Source organism: Schistocerca americana, chromosome 6, assembly GCF_021461395.2.
Source record: "Schistocerca americana isolate TAMUIC-IGC-003095 chromosome 6, iqSchAmer2.1, whole genome shotgun sequence".
Classification (NCBI taxonomy): Eukaryota; Metazoa; Arthropoda; class Insecta; order Orthoptera; family Acrididae; genus Schistocerca; species Schistocerca americana.
Window position 1 is genome coordinate 333,815,017 of NC_060124.1, and position 18,360 is coordinate 333,833,376.

At 40.9% G+C, this 18,360-nt stretch overlaps 1 protein-coding gene across 1 annotated transcript; it reads left to right on the plus strand.

Moving 5' to 3' along the window:
* Positions 1-2,751: 2,751 nt before the first annotated feature.
* On the plus strand, positions 2,752-10,663 carry LOC124619766. Its single transcript, XM_047146348.1, has 2 exons — positions 2,752-2,867; positions 9,769-10,663. Exon 2 carries the CDS (start codon positions 9,775-9,777, stop codon positions 10,363-10,365), a length of 591 nt encoding a protein of 196 aa, XP_047002304.1. The 5' UTR covers positions 2,752-2,867; positions 9,769-9,774; the 3' UTR covers positions 10,366-10,663.
* Positions 10,664-18,360: the final 7,697 nt, after the last annotated feature.

Genomic DNA, 18,360 nt, shown 5'->3' on the forward strand with positions numbered 1-18,360 from the left:
CGAACACAATGGTTCAAATTGTTGTACTCACTGACTAGGAAGCTTCATTTTGAAAACTCTAGTTCACAAAAAGCACTCCATGGTATTTTTATTCTTCTGTGTATTTTATTTTGTCAATGGCTTGCTGCAGTGGTAACGCCAATTCCCGCCAGATCGCTGAAGTTAAGCACTTTCGGGCTTAGCTAGCCCTTAGATGGGTGATCACCCAGGTCTGCCTAGTGCTGTTGGCAAGTGGGGTCCACTCAGCCCTTGTGAGGCCAATTGAGGAGCTACTTGACTGAGAAGCAGTGGCTCCAGTCAGAAAAATTGACAACAAAACTTGTCTACTGATCCTATGACTTCTTTGTTAATTGATATTATTTTCTTTTCAGTGAGGTTTTTATACATTATTTAAGTCTTTCGTCACATAAAAACTTACGTTCCTGTAATTTCCTTGAGTGTTGCATTTTCTTCGTATACCAGATGGTTATAATTAAATTGACAATTGCAGTGCAGCCTGTATACATCACAGGATGCTGAAACTTCATAGGTATGTTCATTACTTGGTGCTCACAGAGTATGCTGGAAAAATAATACAATGATGATGATGATGATGATGATGATGATGATGACGATGATAACAATAATAGTTCCACTTTCTGACACTAGGTGAAAATAAAGCACTATAAACAGACAGAATATGGCGTGGGTGCAGGGAAGGAACGATGGAACACATTATAATGCTGGTTCTGGCACTTTTTATTAGGATGTGGTCAGAGAGATATGTCATCGTATGCTATCCTTCGGATCAGGAAGATTCCAGATACATCCCTTGTAGTCATGATCTTTCAGATATCCCCACAACCAGAAGTCACATGGATTTAGGTCAAGGGATCGGGAATGTCACACATCTTGAAATTGCCTAGAGATGATGCAGTTGTTACTGAAGGTTTGTCAAAGCAAATCTTTCACCAGGCAAGTGACATTTGGGGTCACCCTATCTTGCATAAAAATATTGTTATGGATACAGTTCTATTCTTGCAAAGCTGAAATCTTATGTTGCACAGTGAGGTCTTAATAACGTGCAGATGTCACTGTACACCTAACAGGCCCACGAGGTGTCATCTCCTTGAAGAAAATGGACCGAGAATGAAGGAGCTTGTGAAACAACACCACATACTCATGTAAGTTGAGTGCAATGGATGTTCCTGCACAACATGTGGTGGAGTAGAACCCCATTTGCGATCGTTCTGTGCATTCAAGGCACCGTGCAGAGTAAAATGTGCCTCATCTGTCCAAAGAATATTCCCCGGCCCCATGTCATCCATTTCTGTAAGTGCCAAAACATAAAGTGCGAAGTCACAGTGTTCTAGCAGTCATGGTGTTCTAGCCTGTCCTGGGGCTTCAGTTGGGCACATTCTGAATCTCATAGGGTTACCGGTGTAAAATGCACTACAAAATTTTTTGAACTGTTGACCAGGCAAAAGACAGTTCTTGTGACCCAGTTCAAGTACTGGCTGCAGAATTTGTGGCAAGTACTGCACAGTCAGATATAGCTACAGCTACAACAACTTCTTCGACAACTGCCGTGGGAATGGGTTGCCTCCCTCTCCCTGCTGTACCACCTAATTCAGCTGTTTCTTCAAATTTCTTGGTCATATTCCTTCACACCTGTTTCTGTCAGCAATACTCTCACAGAGCAGCACTGCTATTGCTTGCATTTCATATGGGAAAATTCATCATTCTTAACCCTTTACACCAACAGTCACTTCACATGAGAAATCAACACACACTGCCAAGTGACAAACAGCGTACTCATGTCAAAACAGGAATCATCTCACATTCTAACTGCTTACACTGCCATATTTTCACTTAGTGGTAGAAAGTGGAACTATTATTCTTTTCAGCATATTTCATGAGCGCACCAATTAATGAACACACCTATGATGTTTCAGTGTTTTGTGATGTACACAGCACTGCATCACTCTGAACATTGTCAGTTTAATTATGATCACCCAGTATTTCTTCAGGTTGTCACATTGTGACTTTTCTTTCTTCTATCTGTATTGTTCTTGTTGTGGTAGTCATATAAAATGAGAATCTAAGTTCTAAAAGTGTTTGTCTCTAATGTTTCCAATATTCACTGTTGTTTATTTCTTTATGATGCAGGCTGTTATTGACTTCTTTATCCAGAAATATAGTTGGTTTGTCAACCTACTCTCTCTTTTCTGTTTGTAGCACCCATTTTTTCCTGTTGATCCATCTTTCCAATAGCTCCAATCTGTGCAGGACCTCCAGTTCTTTAAAGAATCTAACACTTACACATAAAACAGCTTCAAACATCTGATCACTTTACAAATGAGTTAGTGTGTTAAATATTTGATGTTAAGCATGTAAGCAAGCAAAAGTTAAGAAAAGATATGAAATTATGCTTTAAGTTTGTTGGAAGTTGCCAAGTGCTCTCATTGTGACACCATGGAAGATTATAGTCTGGGTAATTCATTTTCCATTTTAAGCAAAGGCAAGTTTTTCATGCATCTCAAAGTTTATAATGTCATATCTTCTGAACTGTTTGTTGTGTGATGATATAATTTTGCAGGCACATTCAGTGGTGTATGACAATACTGTCTGCAAACTGTATTGCAAACAGAGTTGGTAGAACAGAAAAAATAAATTAAAATGCCATGTCTGATGCTGAAGTTTTACTGTACAAACAGCAAAAACACTGTAAGCAATACTCTTTTTTCCTTTCATCGTTTTGAGGAAGGTGTCGCCGAGAAAAAGTTTTTTTAAGGTTTTAAATCAAGTTTAAAGTTTTCTGGAAGTCACTAAGTGCTCTTATTCTCAAATACTGGATGAATAGAGTCTGGGTATTTGTGTGAGATCAGGTACATTGCCTCAAGATAAATGCATGGTTTCTAATTTAAATATTTGTCTTATTATGTTAAACTTTTGACATAAGTTTTTAACTCTTAGTGAATATATTATGACAGCATTTTAAATCTGGGCAATAATTATGTGAAATATTAAAAATAAAATTTGTTTCATGCTTTGAAGTTGTTAGATAGGCAACATGCAACTGCTATCGGGTTCCAGGATGGTCATTTAGTAATGTGGATAATTCACCTGTATACAGACATTCTGGCGATACCACTGTCATACGTAGAATGTCTTGTAAAATTCTTTAAGTTCCACAATACTTTCTCTGGTTTATTATGAAGAAGTATAGACTTAGCACATACAGCGTTTAAACTCAAATATTGAGATATCTGTAGTAAATGATATTTTTGAAGGCTCTAGGGGTAGAGAAGGGCTGATGCAGATTTCTGTGTCCAACACATTGCAATGAAAGGAAATGGAGCTCTCCAAAATTATTTCCAGTTGGGTAAAAAGAAAACTTTACCATCAGTACGTAGGTTTATTTCAGCTTATCTCTAATATACCTTTCCTCACAATTATGGAAGAGAATAGACTGCTACTCACCACAAAGATGGCATGGTAACTTGCAGACCAGCAGAACGAAAAGATTGTTGCAATTTAGCTTTCAGCCAAAGCCTTCTTCAATAAAGGAAACACACACACATTCATTCACACAAACAAACACACCTCATGCACACATGAAACTGCCATCTCTAGTGACTCAGGCCAGAATGCAACTGTCAGATTGATTGGAAGCAATCATCTGGAGGAGATAGAGAAGGAGAAGGGACAGCAAACTACAGGTTCCTCATAATTTTTAACGTTAGTATGAGGGTAATCCCAAAAGTAAGGTGTCCTATTTTTTTATAAGTATATAGACCTGTTTATTTCTACAATGGTTTACATCAGTTTACAGCTTGAACATTGCGAATACATAGAAAGAAGGATCCTTTATTGTATGATTATATGATAGCGGAACAAACACTGATAGCAGTTACTTCTGTAAAATATCTGGGAGTATGCGTGTGGAACGATTTGAAGTGGAATGTTGGGAGAGTCCTTAGAAAATGTAGTCCATCAACAAAGGAGGTGGCTTACAAAACACTCGTTCAACCTATACTTGAGTATTGCTCATCAGTGTGGGATCCGTACCAGATCGGGTTGACGGAGGAGATAGAGAAGATCCGAAAAAGAGTGGCGCGTTTCGTCACAGGGTTATTTGGTAACCGTCATAGCGTTACGGAGATGTTTAACAAACTCAAGTGGCAGACTGTGCAAGAGAGGCGCTTTGCATCGCGGTGTAGCTTGCTTGCCAGGTTTCGAGAGGGTGCATTTCTGGATGAGGTATCGAATATATTGCTTCCCCCTACTTATACCTCCCGAGGAGATCACGAATGTAAAATTAGAGAGATTAGAGCGCGCACGGAGGCTTTCAGACAGTCGTTCTACCCGCGAACCATACGTGACTGGAACAGGAAAGGGAGGTAATGACAGTGGCACGTAAAGTGCCCTCCGCCACACACCGTTGGGTGGCTTGTGGAGTATAAATGTAGATGTAGATGTAGATGTAGAACATTCAGCTATGTTTTGACATAATCACCATTTCTGTCGATGCATTTTTGTAGATGCTGTGGCAGTTTTTGTATGCCCATGTCATACCAGCTCGCCACCATGCTGTTCAGAAAGTTATGAACCTCTTCTTTCACCTCGTTGTCAGAGCTGAATCGCTGGGACCACAATTAATGCTGATAGGTACTGTGAGACTCTGAAAAAATTCAAACGGGCAATTCAGAACCGGAGAAGAGGAATATTGAGCAAGGACTTACACATTCTCCATGACAACGCTCGCCCAAGTATCGCTCGGCAAACCGTTGCTGTCCTGCAACAGTTTCAGTGGAACAAAATCACCCACCTACCCTATAGTTCTGACTTGGTGTCCAGTGACTATCAACTGTCCCCAATATTTGGCCGGAAAGCAATTCAGCTCCGACAACGAGGTGAAAGAAGAGGTTCATAACTTTCTGAACAGCATGGCGGCGTGCTTTTATGACATGGGCATACAAAAACTGCCACAGCATCTACAAAAATGTATCGACAGAAATGGTGATTATGTCAAAAAATAGCTAAATGTTCAAGCTGTAAACTGATGTACACCATTGTAGAAATAATCAGGTCTATGTACTTATAAAAAAATAGGAGACCTTACTTTTGGGATTACCCTCATAATATTAAAAAAAAAGTTAAGCTTTAATCATGTTATACTATTTGTTCAGCCTTAAAACATACGTACTACAATTATACATATAAATGCTAACCTGAGAAATGGTGACAGCTACATTCAGAAATTGTTATGTGAAATTATTTTGATATTTTTTCCTAATGTACTTGGAACACAAACTGTTAAGAACATATTGAATTGATTTATTCTCTAGACTGTACTCTACCTGCTCAGTATTTAAAATCTTATCTCAGAAATAACAACAACTTTTAGGTAGTAGCCTGTCTTTTCTGGTAGAGTGTGGAGAGGGTTATCAGTCATCTGAGTAGTCTGATGCTGCCCACCACCAATTCCTCTACTGCACCAATCTCTTCACTTTAGGGAGCATCTGCACCCAACATCTCAATTTATTTGTTGTATATACGAGGGTCACTCCAAAAGAAATACACACTATTTTTGTAAAAATACAATTTTCATTCTGCATGTGTGAAAGTTTTACAGTGTGTAGGTACATCCTTCCCACTTGTTTTCAAACTTAGTTCAAACTGTTCCCGTGAGTGGCACCATCACAGCATGTCTTCAAGATGGCTGCTACACTTGACATTCATCAGAAGCAACATGCTGTCATAGAATTCCTGTGCTATGAAAACGAGACAGTTGGGAACATCCACAAGAGGTTGAAAAAGGTTGATTTCAGTAAAGTTAGTCAGTGGTCAAGCAGGTTGGGTGATGAAAGCAGGCACAGCAATATTGAGGATTGTCCTCGCAGCGGCAGGCCTTGTACTGCACACACTCCAGACAATGGGCTGAGAGTTAACAGATTGGTGACTGCTGACAGAAGCATCACAGTGAACGAATTATCAAGCTACATTGGGATAGGGGAAGGAAGTGATTGCAGAATACTGAAAGTGTTGGCGTTAAAAAAGGTTTGTGCCAGGTGGGTTCCCAGGATGTTGACAGTGGCTCACAAAGAAATAAGAAAAATGGTATGCAGCAAACTTTTGGAACAGTACGAGAATAGTGGAGATGAATTTCTTGGAAGAATTGTGACAGGTGATGAAACATGGCTCCATCATTTTTCACCAGAGACGAAGAGGCAATCAATGGAGTGGCAGCATGCAAATTCACCCAAGAAAAAAAATTCAAATCCACACCTTCTGCTGGAAAAGTTATGGCTACGGTGTTTATCGATTCTGAAGGACTCTTGCTTGTGGACATTATGCCAAGTGGAACCACCATAAATTCCTATGCATATGTGACGACACTGAAGAAACTTCAAGCTCGACTGAGTCGTGTTCGACCACATCAGCAAAAGCAGGATGTTTTGCTGTTGCACGACAATGTACGGCCACATGTCAGTGAAAAAAACCATGAAAACAATCACAAAACTTGGATGGAAAACACTGAAACACCCGCCCTACAGTCCAGACCTGGCTCCATGTGATTATCATCTCTTTGAGAAACTGAAAGACTCTCTTCGTGGAACAAGGTTCGAAGATGAGGACTCCCTTGTGCACACTGCCAAACAGTGGCTCCAACAGGTTGGTCCAGAATTTTACTGTGCGGGTATACAGGCGCTGGTTCCAAGATGGCGTAAGGCAGTTGAGAGGGATGGAAATTATGTAGAGAAATGAAAATATTGTTCCTAAAGAATGTACCTACACACTGTAAAACTTTCAAACATTTAGAATAAAATATGGATTTAAAAAAAATAAATAGTGTGCATTTCTTTTGGAGTGACCCTCGTAATTGTAACCCCTACAGTTGTTGCTCTCTACAGCCAGCCTCTCATACCATACATATATGCATTGTCCCAAAAATTATGCTGCAAGATAGCAGGGGGTGAATGTATTCCCAATCAGCTGGCATTTTTCTTTGTAACTGTGAAGTATCCTGAACTCAGATCATGTGGATACAATGTAACTTCTTGTCCATCTGATCAAAGAGGAATTTTGTACATGAAGTTTTATTTAGTTGTTTACAAACAGTGTCAGTTTATAATACCTATACATCATTGTTTTATCTTTGAATAAACGTTTCCTGTAACTGTAGTACATGAAAAGGGATGCAGAAGTTTGTGTTACTTGCTGTCGTGCTTTGAGTTTCCAACTCAAACCCAACCATCAGCAGTTAGTTGTTATTTAATATTTATTATTTCTGGAAGTTTCTTGAAATGTCATAAGTTTGTAATGTTTGCATATTCTAGAATATTCAGTGTTGGTATAAATGCCAACTTTCTGGAATATTCAAAGTTTGTATAAATAACTGCACTAGCCACCATCTTCAGGAAAACTAAGTGAGGTGACTATCTATGGAGATGAGACTGCCACAGATGCAAATACTCCATGGAGAACAGTCGCCAAGATGTCAGTAAACCTCACTGATGAACAATCTGTTTGGGCATTACTTGTCTCAGGGCCTTTCTTTTCTGTGATGTCAGAAACCTAGTGCCACCAGCTAAAGAAATATGTCCAGCTGACTGGAACATATATTGCGAGAAAGACTATCAATGACAGAACACAGCCCATCAAATTTGTTGTTTTAACAGAATGCAGTCTTAATGTTATTCTCAATTGGACTTCTCACAGACATCACAAGCAGTCAGACTGTGGAAGATGGGAGCTCCAAATTGACAAAGCTATTCCAACAAGCACACATAACAAAGATTACTCAGGGCAGTTGTTTGCCACTGAAGACAATGTTATCCATCAACAAGACAAGTTCTGTTCATCAATTGAGATGCTCAGTCAAATTTTGAAGCTTTTGTCAATCACTAAAAACTACTTGCGATAAAAGAAAAGTCATCTACATACCAGTGACGATCATAAGCATTGTAGGTGGTCAGTGAGAAGTTTCATGACCAGCCACATTAATCCCTAAAGGTATGTGCATAGGGATAGCTGAACCAGTCCAGAAAATGCAGCTTAGTGTCATGGCTGAAGAACCATGCTCACTACCACTACAGACAATGCAGGGGAGGAAGCTACTACAGAACTGCTAAAAGGATCTAGCCTGACCAATGAACAATATCAGCAAGTGATAGCCATTCTTTGTTAATTTTCAGATGTTTTCAAATCTGGAACAGACCAAAGACAGACCAAACAGTCCATGGTAAAGCACTCTATCAACACTGGAAATCATCCAACAGTCTTCCAGCAATCAAAGACAGTGTTGCTGACCTAATGGCGAATAATTTGGAAGTGGAGAAGATGCTGCAAGATGATATCACTGAACCTTCTGAGAGTCCTCAGTCCTCTCCTGTGGTCCTTGGGAAGAAGAATGACAACACATTGCATTTCTGTGTCAGCTACCTACAAATGAATAATATCATGATGAAAGATGCCTTGCATTGATGACATCCTACTTTGCTTGAAAAGAGGAAAGCATACTATGGACATGCAGACATGCTCAGGCAAATCTAGGCTGATCAGGAAAAGATTGCCTTCATAACTCATGACGGTCTTTATCATTTTAATGTTATGCTGTTTGGATTGTGTAACACTCCAGCCATCTTCAAATGTACGATACTGCTTCAACACCTTAAGTGAATGACATATATTTGTTATTTGGATGACATTGTCATTTTTTCAAAGACATCCAAGCTGCCTGACAACTCTGTTGAAATGTGTTCAGACTGCATGCCTCTACCTGAATCCAAGAAAGTGTTCTTCAATGTCTAAAAAATAAAAATCTGGGGGTACCTACTGGCTAGGACATGCCAAATTTTCATAGAACGACGTGGGAGAAAGAGCTTTTCTTGTCCCTAAAGAGGTGCTGACATCATCTCCAGTGTATGAGGAGAACGCCAAGACAGAACTTCAAACCAATGCTAGCGGTTACAGTGTAGGTGCAGTTCTAGCACAAATTCAGAAAGGTGCTGAGAAAATGATGGCTTATGCTTCTAGAGTACTCTCCAAGTTCAAGATGAACTATTCTACGCCCAAGAAAATGCGGCTTGCGGTTGTTCGTGCCATCAACAAGTTCCAGCCCTATTTATTTGGAAAACCATTCACAGATGTGAAGGACCATCATGTCTATGAGCAGCCTGAAGGATCCAGAATACAAACACCAGGAAGCTGCCTTCCTTTCAAGAAATCCTTTGACAAAATACAGCAGCATGGATGAAATCTTAGTTATCACTGGATTAAATGAAATTGCTGTTGAACAGAGGGAATATCGAGTACTGCTGAAAACAACAGAAGCCTTGAAGGAGGAGGAAATGACCAAAGAAGAATTCTAATTAATGATCAAAGCATTGTGTAAAAGGGGCTATAATCCAATGGGGCAGAAATTGTTGATAACACTGGGCAACAACCAAAAAAACGTCATGGGTTTCTCAGCTGATTTAGACTAATTTTGGTGTTCTGAGTCCGAATATCACATTGATTTTGCTCTATCAGGTCAACTTTTTGAGATACAGCCATAGGCCTACATGACCATTTTTCCCTGAAATGTAAGCCTTTTTATAGGCTTCAATATGCTAATATTAGAGGTTTTAAGGGGATTATTCAGGACATACGAAAACAAAAGAAGCCTTTAAGATTGTAACAGTTAATCATTCCAATAGATGCCTTTTTTTCTTACTATAGTATAAAATTTATTCTAATTTTTATTGTCTGACAGTCAACTGCATATTTCTATTACTATTTCAGATTGATATGGCTTCTGCGCGACGTTCATGCATGAATAATCCAGACGTTTTCTGCTACATCTGCAGAGAATACACGCTTTCAGTGGACAGGAAGAACATCACGGGATTTGTGAAGAATGCCTACCAGGCTTACTTTCAAGTCAAGCTGGGTGACCAAGATAAGCCCTGGGCACTGCACACGGTCTGCAAGAAGTGCGTGGAATACCTCCGGCGGTGGACGAAGGGCACGAAAACTTCACTGAAGTTTGGGATTCTGATGGTTTGGAGGGAGCCCTTGGACCATGCATCGGATTGTTCCTTCTGCGCCATCAATACTACTGGCATCAACCGGAAGAATCAGCACAGCCTCCAGTACCCCGACCTTCCATCTGCCCACCGTCCAGTTGCTCACTGCGAAGAAATTCCTGTACCAGCGTTCACAGAGCTTCCTAACATCGACGACGAGGCCACCACTGCAGACGAGGGAGGATATATAGCAGACGAGGAGTATGAAGCACAAGATGGTCGGCAGCTCTTTTCACAATGTGAGCTTAATGATCTTGTTCGGGATCTCAGCTTGTCGAAAACTTCATCCGAGCTGTATCACTTTCTTTCGTAGAAGGCATGAGGACTACATGGGCTACTTCTGCCAGGAGGAAGACCTAGTGTACTGCCGAGATGTCGCCGGTCTTCTTGTTAAACTCGGGGCTCCTACATACGATCCGAGAGATTGGCGACTCTTTATTGACAGCTGCAAGCGCTCTTTGAAGTGTGTGCTCCTCCACAACGGGAACGAGTTCGCCTCAATCCCTCTTGCTCACTCCACAACTCTCGTAGAGAAATATGAAGCAGTGAAGTACGTGCTCGACAAAATCCAATATGAGCAGCACCAATGGATCATCTGCGTCGACTTCAAGATGGTGAACTTTCTACTTGGTCAGCAGTCCGGGTTCACGAAATACCCATGCTTTATATGTATGTGGGACAGTCGAGACAGAGCCCAGCACTATGTAAAGAAAGTGTGGCCGCCACGAGAGCAGTTAGTACCTGGTGCGAGAAACATCATAAATGAACCTCTTGTTGACCGGGAGAAGATATTGATCCCACCGCTACACATGAAGCTTGGGTTAATGAAACAGTTCACGCGTGCTCTGGACAAGGATGGGAGGTGCTTCCACTACCTATGCCGAGCCTTTCCGCGACTGACCATTGAGAAGCTGAAGGCCGGCATTTTCGATGGGCCACAGATACGGCAGCTCATAAAGGACACAGAGTTCGAAAACTCCATGAACACGTTAGAGTGCGCCGCGTGGAAATCGTTTGTGCAGGTGGTGAACAACTTCCTGGGGAACACGAAGGCAGCAAACCACGCCAGACTCATCAGCAGCATGACAGAGGCCTTTCAAAAGCTCGGGTGTTTGATGAGTATAAAGATGCACTTCCTGTACTCACACATGGAGAAGTTTCCTGAAAACCTTGGGGCGATGAGCGACGAGCAGGGAGAAAGGTTCCACCAGGACATGCGCCAAATGGAGGATAGGTACCAGGGGAGGTGGGACGCAGCCATGATGGCGGACTACTGCCGGATGCTGAAGAGAGACGACCCAGCAGCTGCTCACAAACGGGAATCGAAGAAACGCCGATTCATGCCATGAACTCTGAACTTTTGTGTCACGTAACGCTCATTGTTATACTAATATTATGATAAATATGCTTATTTAATTTGATGGAGTAAATAAAAACTTAATGAATTTGCATACATTGACTTTTATTTCTTGAGGAAAATGGAAAAAAATCTTCCGGGGTTTCTCAGCAGATGATACAAAGAAATTTGTTTTTTTACGAAAAATCGATTTTTAAAAATTTCTGTAGCAAAAAATCCTGACCTGATAGAACAAAACCAAGGTCATTTTCGGACTCAGGGCATCAAAATTAGTCTAATTCAGCGGGAAAACCCTAGACTTTTTTAAAAAAATCTTTTTTTGTTGCCCAGTGTAATCATCCCAGTACAACTGCGGCCAGCTATCCAGAAGTATTTTCATGACTCTGCAATATCTGTTCACCTGGAATTCATGGCGACTTTAGACAGAATCAGATGCAAATATCAATGGCCATGAGATCACACACCCAAAGTCAAATGTCTGCCATCCACAAATGAATGGGCTCACGTTACATGCACTCGATGTATGTTGATCTCAAACAGAGAGACTGGGATACAATGCTGTCCAATGTGACATTCGCATATAACACAGTGAAGCAAGACGCTACAGGCTTCACACAGTTCTTTCTGCTCCAAGATTACGTTCTTGTTGCAACTAGACAATATCCAGAATGATTACATGAAACATTTTATCACCAAGACCAAAGAAGCAAGGCAGCTGGCTCACATACAGATCTGGACATCCAAGAAAGAGACTGAGAGTCCTGTAATGCAAAGTACTGGCCAGTGAGATACAGCCAGTGAGAGATGATATGGGTTTTTAAGAACATTGTTAAAGTGGGATTATCAGAAAAATTCTTGAAGTGCTACTTTGGGTCGTATCATATCCTTCACCTGTTGTTGGACATCACATGTGAAGTTGAGGATTATAACCCTTCATCAGGAAGGTGAAGGTTTAGAGGTGTTGTACATGTCCTCCTTATGAAGGCCTGCTACAATCCAAAGTTGCAGATCAACAATGGGGGGTTCAAGGAAACTGAAGACCCACTCAATCGTTGTGAAGCTTTGACAGGAGGGACTAGCTTCAAAGTTCATTATAGTGAAGAGGGTGTGACACGACCAGAGCTTGATCTGCCAGCACTGCCATACACAGGACCATTGACAAGATCTACAGCCAGGGTGCTGTATTCAGCTCCAGTTAGAACTTGTGAAACAGCGATCTCCAGGAGAGGGAGCAATGCCATCAGCTGTGGTGCATGCAGTGTGATGTAGTGGTTAGCATCACTGGCTGGCACGCTGTTGGTTGCCAGTCCAAACCTGACCACCAGTAGTTATTTGTTATTTAGTGTTTATCATTTGTGGAAGGTTCTTGATATGTGTTTGTATATTCTGGAATGTTATCAATGTTTGTATAAATAGCTGTACACACTGTTCAGATGTGAGTTATGTTCTGGCTGTGTGTTGGTGTTCATAATGCAAGTGCTTTCAGTGTTATGTCTTGTATTTCAATGATGACCTTGCTTTTGGATTTGGACTCGAATGTGATTATGGCATGACAATATGACTCTTTGTCAGAGTTAGCTGTGAACTAATTAGAAGTCTTTTATGCACAATATGTGACTGTGTTTGTTCCTTTTTGTTACTGTAAGGAAAGGTCTGAAATGAATATCCCATTGAGGACAAGGGCATTTAACTGGCTTGTGGGGGAAAAGGTGCGGGCTGGGGGAGGGGGGGTGCAAGCATGTGGATAAAAATAACTGCAATCATGTTAAAACTAAACACTAATCTCTTAATGAATTTGCCATTTATTTAGCTCAAAAACACTTGAGATAAGTTTTACTCATTTTGTACAACTTACTAGTGTTTTGTTCTCTGGCACAATTTCAGCTATGTAAAGGGAATGTCACTGGTAACATAACTTATGATCCCCCCCCCCCCCCCCCCCCCCCAAATGGGAAAAAAGGGAATATCACTGATAACATGATTTTTGTGTTCCCTCAAGGGAAAAATGGTGTGTTCTATACACAAAAACCTTTCCAGGACCACTGGATACACCAGTGTTGTTTTCTTGTTGAACTGTGTCAAAGCTTCATTGTAGAGTGTCAGTTATATACTTCAAACTGAAATATCAGCAGCAAGTTATGGATGTGAAAGTAAGGAGCGTATTGTGGGCTACACCGTTTTCGAAAATACAAGATAAAAATACTAGGAGTAGTTAACTGAGTTTTATAATGATATTTCTCATTTGCCTAATTTCTGTTAAGTAGACACCTCTACTGTAGATTTTATTCTTTCAGGAAATACACATAGGGGCACTGGCAAATGTATCTACATTTACATGGGTACTCTGAAAACCACATTTAAGTGCCTGGCAGAGGTTTCATCAAACCACCTTCACAACAATTCTCTATTCCAATCTCTAACAGCGTGCAGAAAAAATGAACATCTATATCTTTCTGTGTGAGCTCTGATTTCCCTTATTCTATTATGATGATCATTTCTCCATATGAAGATTGACATCAACAAAATATTTTTACATTTGAGGAGAAAGTTGGTGACTGAAATTTTGTGAGAAGTTTCCACTGCAATGAAAAACGCTTTTGTTTTAATTATGCCCAACCCCAAGTCCTGTATCATTTCAGTGACACACTCTCCCCTATTTCGTGATAATACAGAACATGCTGCCTTTCTTTGAACTTTCTCAATGTACTCCGTCAATCCAATCCTATCTGGTAAGGATCCCAGACTGCACAGCAGTACTCCAAAGAGGAAGGACAAGCGTAGTGTAGGCATTCTCTTTAGTAGATCTGTTACATATTCCACGTGTCCTGCCAATAAAACACAGTCTTTCATTTGTCTACCCCTCAACATTTTCTGTTTGTTCTTTCCAATTTAAGTTGCTCGTAATTGCATTTCCTAGGTACTTAACTGAATTTACAGACTTTAGATTTGTCTGATTTATTGTGTACCTGAAGTTTAAAGGATTCCTTTTAGCACTAATGTGGATGGTCTCACACTTATTGTTGTTTAGGGTCATTTGCTATTTTTGCACCATACAGATATCTTTTCTAAATCGTTTTGGAATTTGTTTTGATCGTCTGTGTCCCCCAATTGGTCCACTGCTGTGACCTCCCCAAGTACTGCCTGCACTGAGGTTGACCCCTCACCCGTGGTCGAGTGGGAGACCATTCCAAAGACTGTCAGGCAGCGAAAAACTTTCCATGGGGCTGATTGTAAGGCCTCCCCAGTTTGTTTGACGAACAGGTTTCGGGCGTTATCTGTGGCTGACGATGTCTCTGAGCCGGATGCAGTCGTCCACCCCGTTCCAGAGGAAGCTTATTGGGCCGCAAGGTCTGGGCATTCACAGAGGGTGGGTTTGCTGGTAGTTGGGAGCTCCAACGTTAGGCGCATATTGGGGCCCCTTAGGAACATGGCTACCAAGGAGGGGAAGGAAGCCAGTGTGCACTCTATGTGCATTCCAGGGTGAAGTCATTCAGGATGTGGAAAGGGTGCTTCCGGATGCCACGAAGAGTACAGGGTGCAGCCAACTGCAGGTGGTGGCTCATGTTAGTACCAATGACGTGCGTTGCTTTGGATCGGAGCAGATTCTATCTGGTTTCGGGCGGCTAGCGGAAATGGTAAAGACTGCCAGTCTTCCGAGGTTAAGGCTGAGCTCACCATCTGCAGCATCATCGATAGCACCGACTGTGGTCCTTTGGTGCAGAGCCGAGTGGAGGGCCTGAATCAGAAGCTCAGGCGGTTCTGTGACCGTGTAGGCTGCAGATTCCTTGACTTGCACCATCGGGTGGTGGTTTTCCGGGTTCCGTTTAGTAGGTCAGGAGTCCACTACACACAGGAGGCGGGTACATGGTTAGCAAGGGCTGTGTGGAAAGAACTGGGCGGTTTTTTAGTTTAGAGGGTCTCAGGGAACCACAGAAGGGGCTTCCATCAGAAAGTTGGCAGGCAAAATACCATAAGGTAGTTGTAGAAACGAATGGTATTGTAGTTGTAAATTGTCGTAGCTGTGTTGGGAAAGAACCAGAGTTCCAAGCTCTAATAGAAAGCACTGAAGCTCAAATAGTTGTAGGTACAGAGAGCCAGCTAAAGCCGGAAATAAGTTTAGCCAAAATTTTTTCAAGGCAGTTGCTGCTAGGCTGAATACTGTAACACCTACAACCATCAAAAAGAAATCTGAGTAGCCGTCCTACATTGTTTGCAGATGATGCTGTCACTTACTGTCTTGTAAAGTCATCAGATGATCAAAACAAGTTGCAAAATGATTTAGATAAGATATCTGTATGGTGCGAAAAGTGACAATTGACCCTGAATAAAGAAATGAGTACTAAAAGAAATCAGCTAAATTTCGATTCCGCGATAAGTCACACAAATCTGAGGGCTGTAAATTCAACTAAAAACTTAGAGCTTACAATTACAAATAACCTAAATTGGAACGATCACATAGATAATATTGTTGGTAGAGCAAACCAAAGACTGCGATTCATTGGCAGAACACTTAGAAGGTGCAACAGGTCTACCAAAGAGACTACTTACACTAAACTTGTCCGCCCTATTCTGGAGTACTGCTGTGCGGTGTGGGATCTGCATCAAGTGGGACTGACGAATGACATCGAAAAAGTACAAAGAAGGGCAGCTTGTTTTGTATTATCGCAAAATAGGGGAGATAGTGTCACAGACATGATACGTGAATTGGAGTGGCAATCATTTTTAACAAAGGCGTTTTCCGTTGGGACGGGATCTTCTCATGAAATTTCAATCACCGGTTTTCTCCTCCGATTGCGAAAACATTCTGTTGGCACCCACCTGCATAGGGAGAAATAATCATCACTATAAAATTAGAGAAATCAGGGCTTGCACGGAAAAAATTTAAGTGATCGTTTTTTCCCGCGTGCTGTTTGAGAGTGGAACGGTAGAGAGACAGCATGAAGATGGTTCATTGAACCCTCTGTCAGGCACTTTATTGTGAATAGCAGAGTAATCACATAGATGTAGATGTAAATGAGAGCATCATCTGCAAACAACCTAAGATGGCTGCTCAGATTGTCTCCTGAATCATTTATATAGATAAGGAACAACAAAGAGCCTATAACACTACCTTGGGGAACAGCAGAAATCACTTCTGTTTCACTTGATGGCTTCACATGAATTACGATCTATGACCTCCCTGGCAGGAAATTATGAATCTAATTTCATTACTGAAACTGTATTCCATAAGCACACAATTTCACTATGCCAAGCCTTCTGTGCGGTACAGTGTCAAAAGTTTTCTGGAAATCTAGAAATACAGAATCAATTTGTGATCTCCTGTCAATAGCACTCAACACTTCACGTGCGTAAAGAGCTAATTGTGTTTCACAAGAACGATCCGTGTTGACCGTGTGTCAATTGACCGTGTGTCAATTGACCATTTTCTTCTAGGTAATTCATAATGTTCAAACACCATATATGTTCCAAAATTCTGCTGCATATCGACATTAATGATATCAGCCTGTAATTTAGTGGATTACTCCTACTACCTTTCTTGAACGTTGGTGTGACCTGTGCAATTTTCCAGTCTTTGGGTACGGATCTTTTGTCAAGCGAATGGTTGTATGTGATTGTTAAGTATGGGGTTATTGTATGAGCATACCATGAGGGGAATCTAACAGGTATGCAGTCCGGACCGGAAGACTTGCTTTTGATAAGTCATTTAAGTTGCTTCACTACTCTGAAGGTATCTACCTTTAAGTTTTCATGTTGGCAGCTGTTCCTGATTTGAATTTTGGAATTTTTACTACATCTTCTTCCGTGAAGGAGTTTTGGAAGGCTACATTATAGAATGGGTTCAATCAAGTCAGCATAAGGGATCAGAAAATTCAAATCCAAATGTGTTACTGGTTCTCTCTGAGGGTTTATCAGCGTGGTAAATTTCACACTGGTGACATGGTACCTGCAGTATCTGTCACAGTAAAGCAAATCTGATTTCTTTATTACATTTGGTGCAGAAGTTTTTGCGATGATAAAAAATAATTCATTTAATTTGCTGGCTTTTGTAGTTTCATATATTCTTTCTCATGATCAAAGGCAAGGAACTAAATGTCCTCTACAACACATTTTATTTCCTGTTATGCCGTATATCACATCATTTTGATTCATCCCTAAGGTTTTCCATGCTTATGCACGCTTCAGTTTTTGATAATTGCTAATATCCCATTTTCAATATAATTCATTCCCATTGGGAAAATGGTAGTTTGATTCCATCTTTCTACTATTTATTTTTTATGCTAAGGAGGACACTGTGGTAATGTGACCAAAGGTGGACACAAAACAGAAGTTGAAAATGATAACAGCTGGAGACAATAGAGCAAATACATGAAGTAAATTTCTCACCTGCCACTAAAATTGCAGCATTAGGAAGGAAAGCAAATAACAAAATTTTAATAACTATGGGTATACAGTGTAGTAAGAACAACATACCAAATTTACAGTGGTATATTTGAGTGTATCATTCCATGCCACTTCAACTCTATTCCAGTGTTCATCAGTTGTAGTGGCTGGCAGGTGGTGGCTCATCCTAAAAACTCTATTCCAGTGTTCATCAGTTGTAGTGGCTGGCAGGTGGTGGCTCATCCTATCTCAGCAGTCCATGACCAGATGTTTTCAGTAGGTGAGAGATCTGGAAAACATGCTCCCAGTGTTCTTGCTGAAAGATAAATCAGATCTCAAAGACATGCCGCCACCATTGGCCCTAACACATCAAAAGTTTAAGGGTTTCTGTACATTATCAGTCATGTGAATCACAATTGATCATGTGGTGACCCATGGCATGCTGTTCCATCAATCCACAATCCTTGTACTGGGCCCCTACGACAATGACAAATACAATTTGGCAAAGTTCTTTCTTATCAGTGTCTGAATCAAGGAGTGTGATGTGGCTGTATGATCCCAAATGGCTGA

Coding starts and splice junctions, on each gene's coding strand:
- LOC124619766 (XM_047146348.1), top strand. CDS start 9,775: ATGGCTTCTGCGCGACGTTCATGCATGAATAATCCAGACGTTTTCTGC.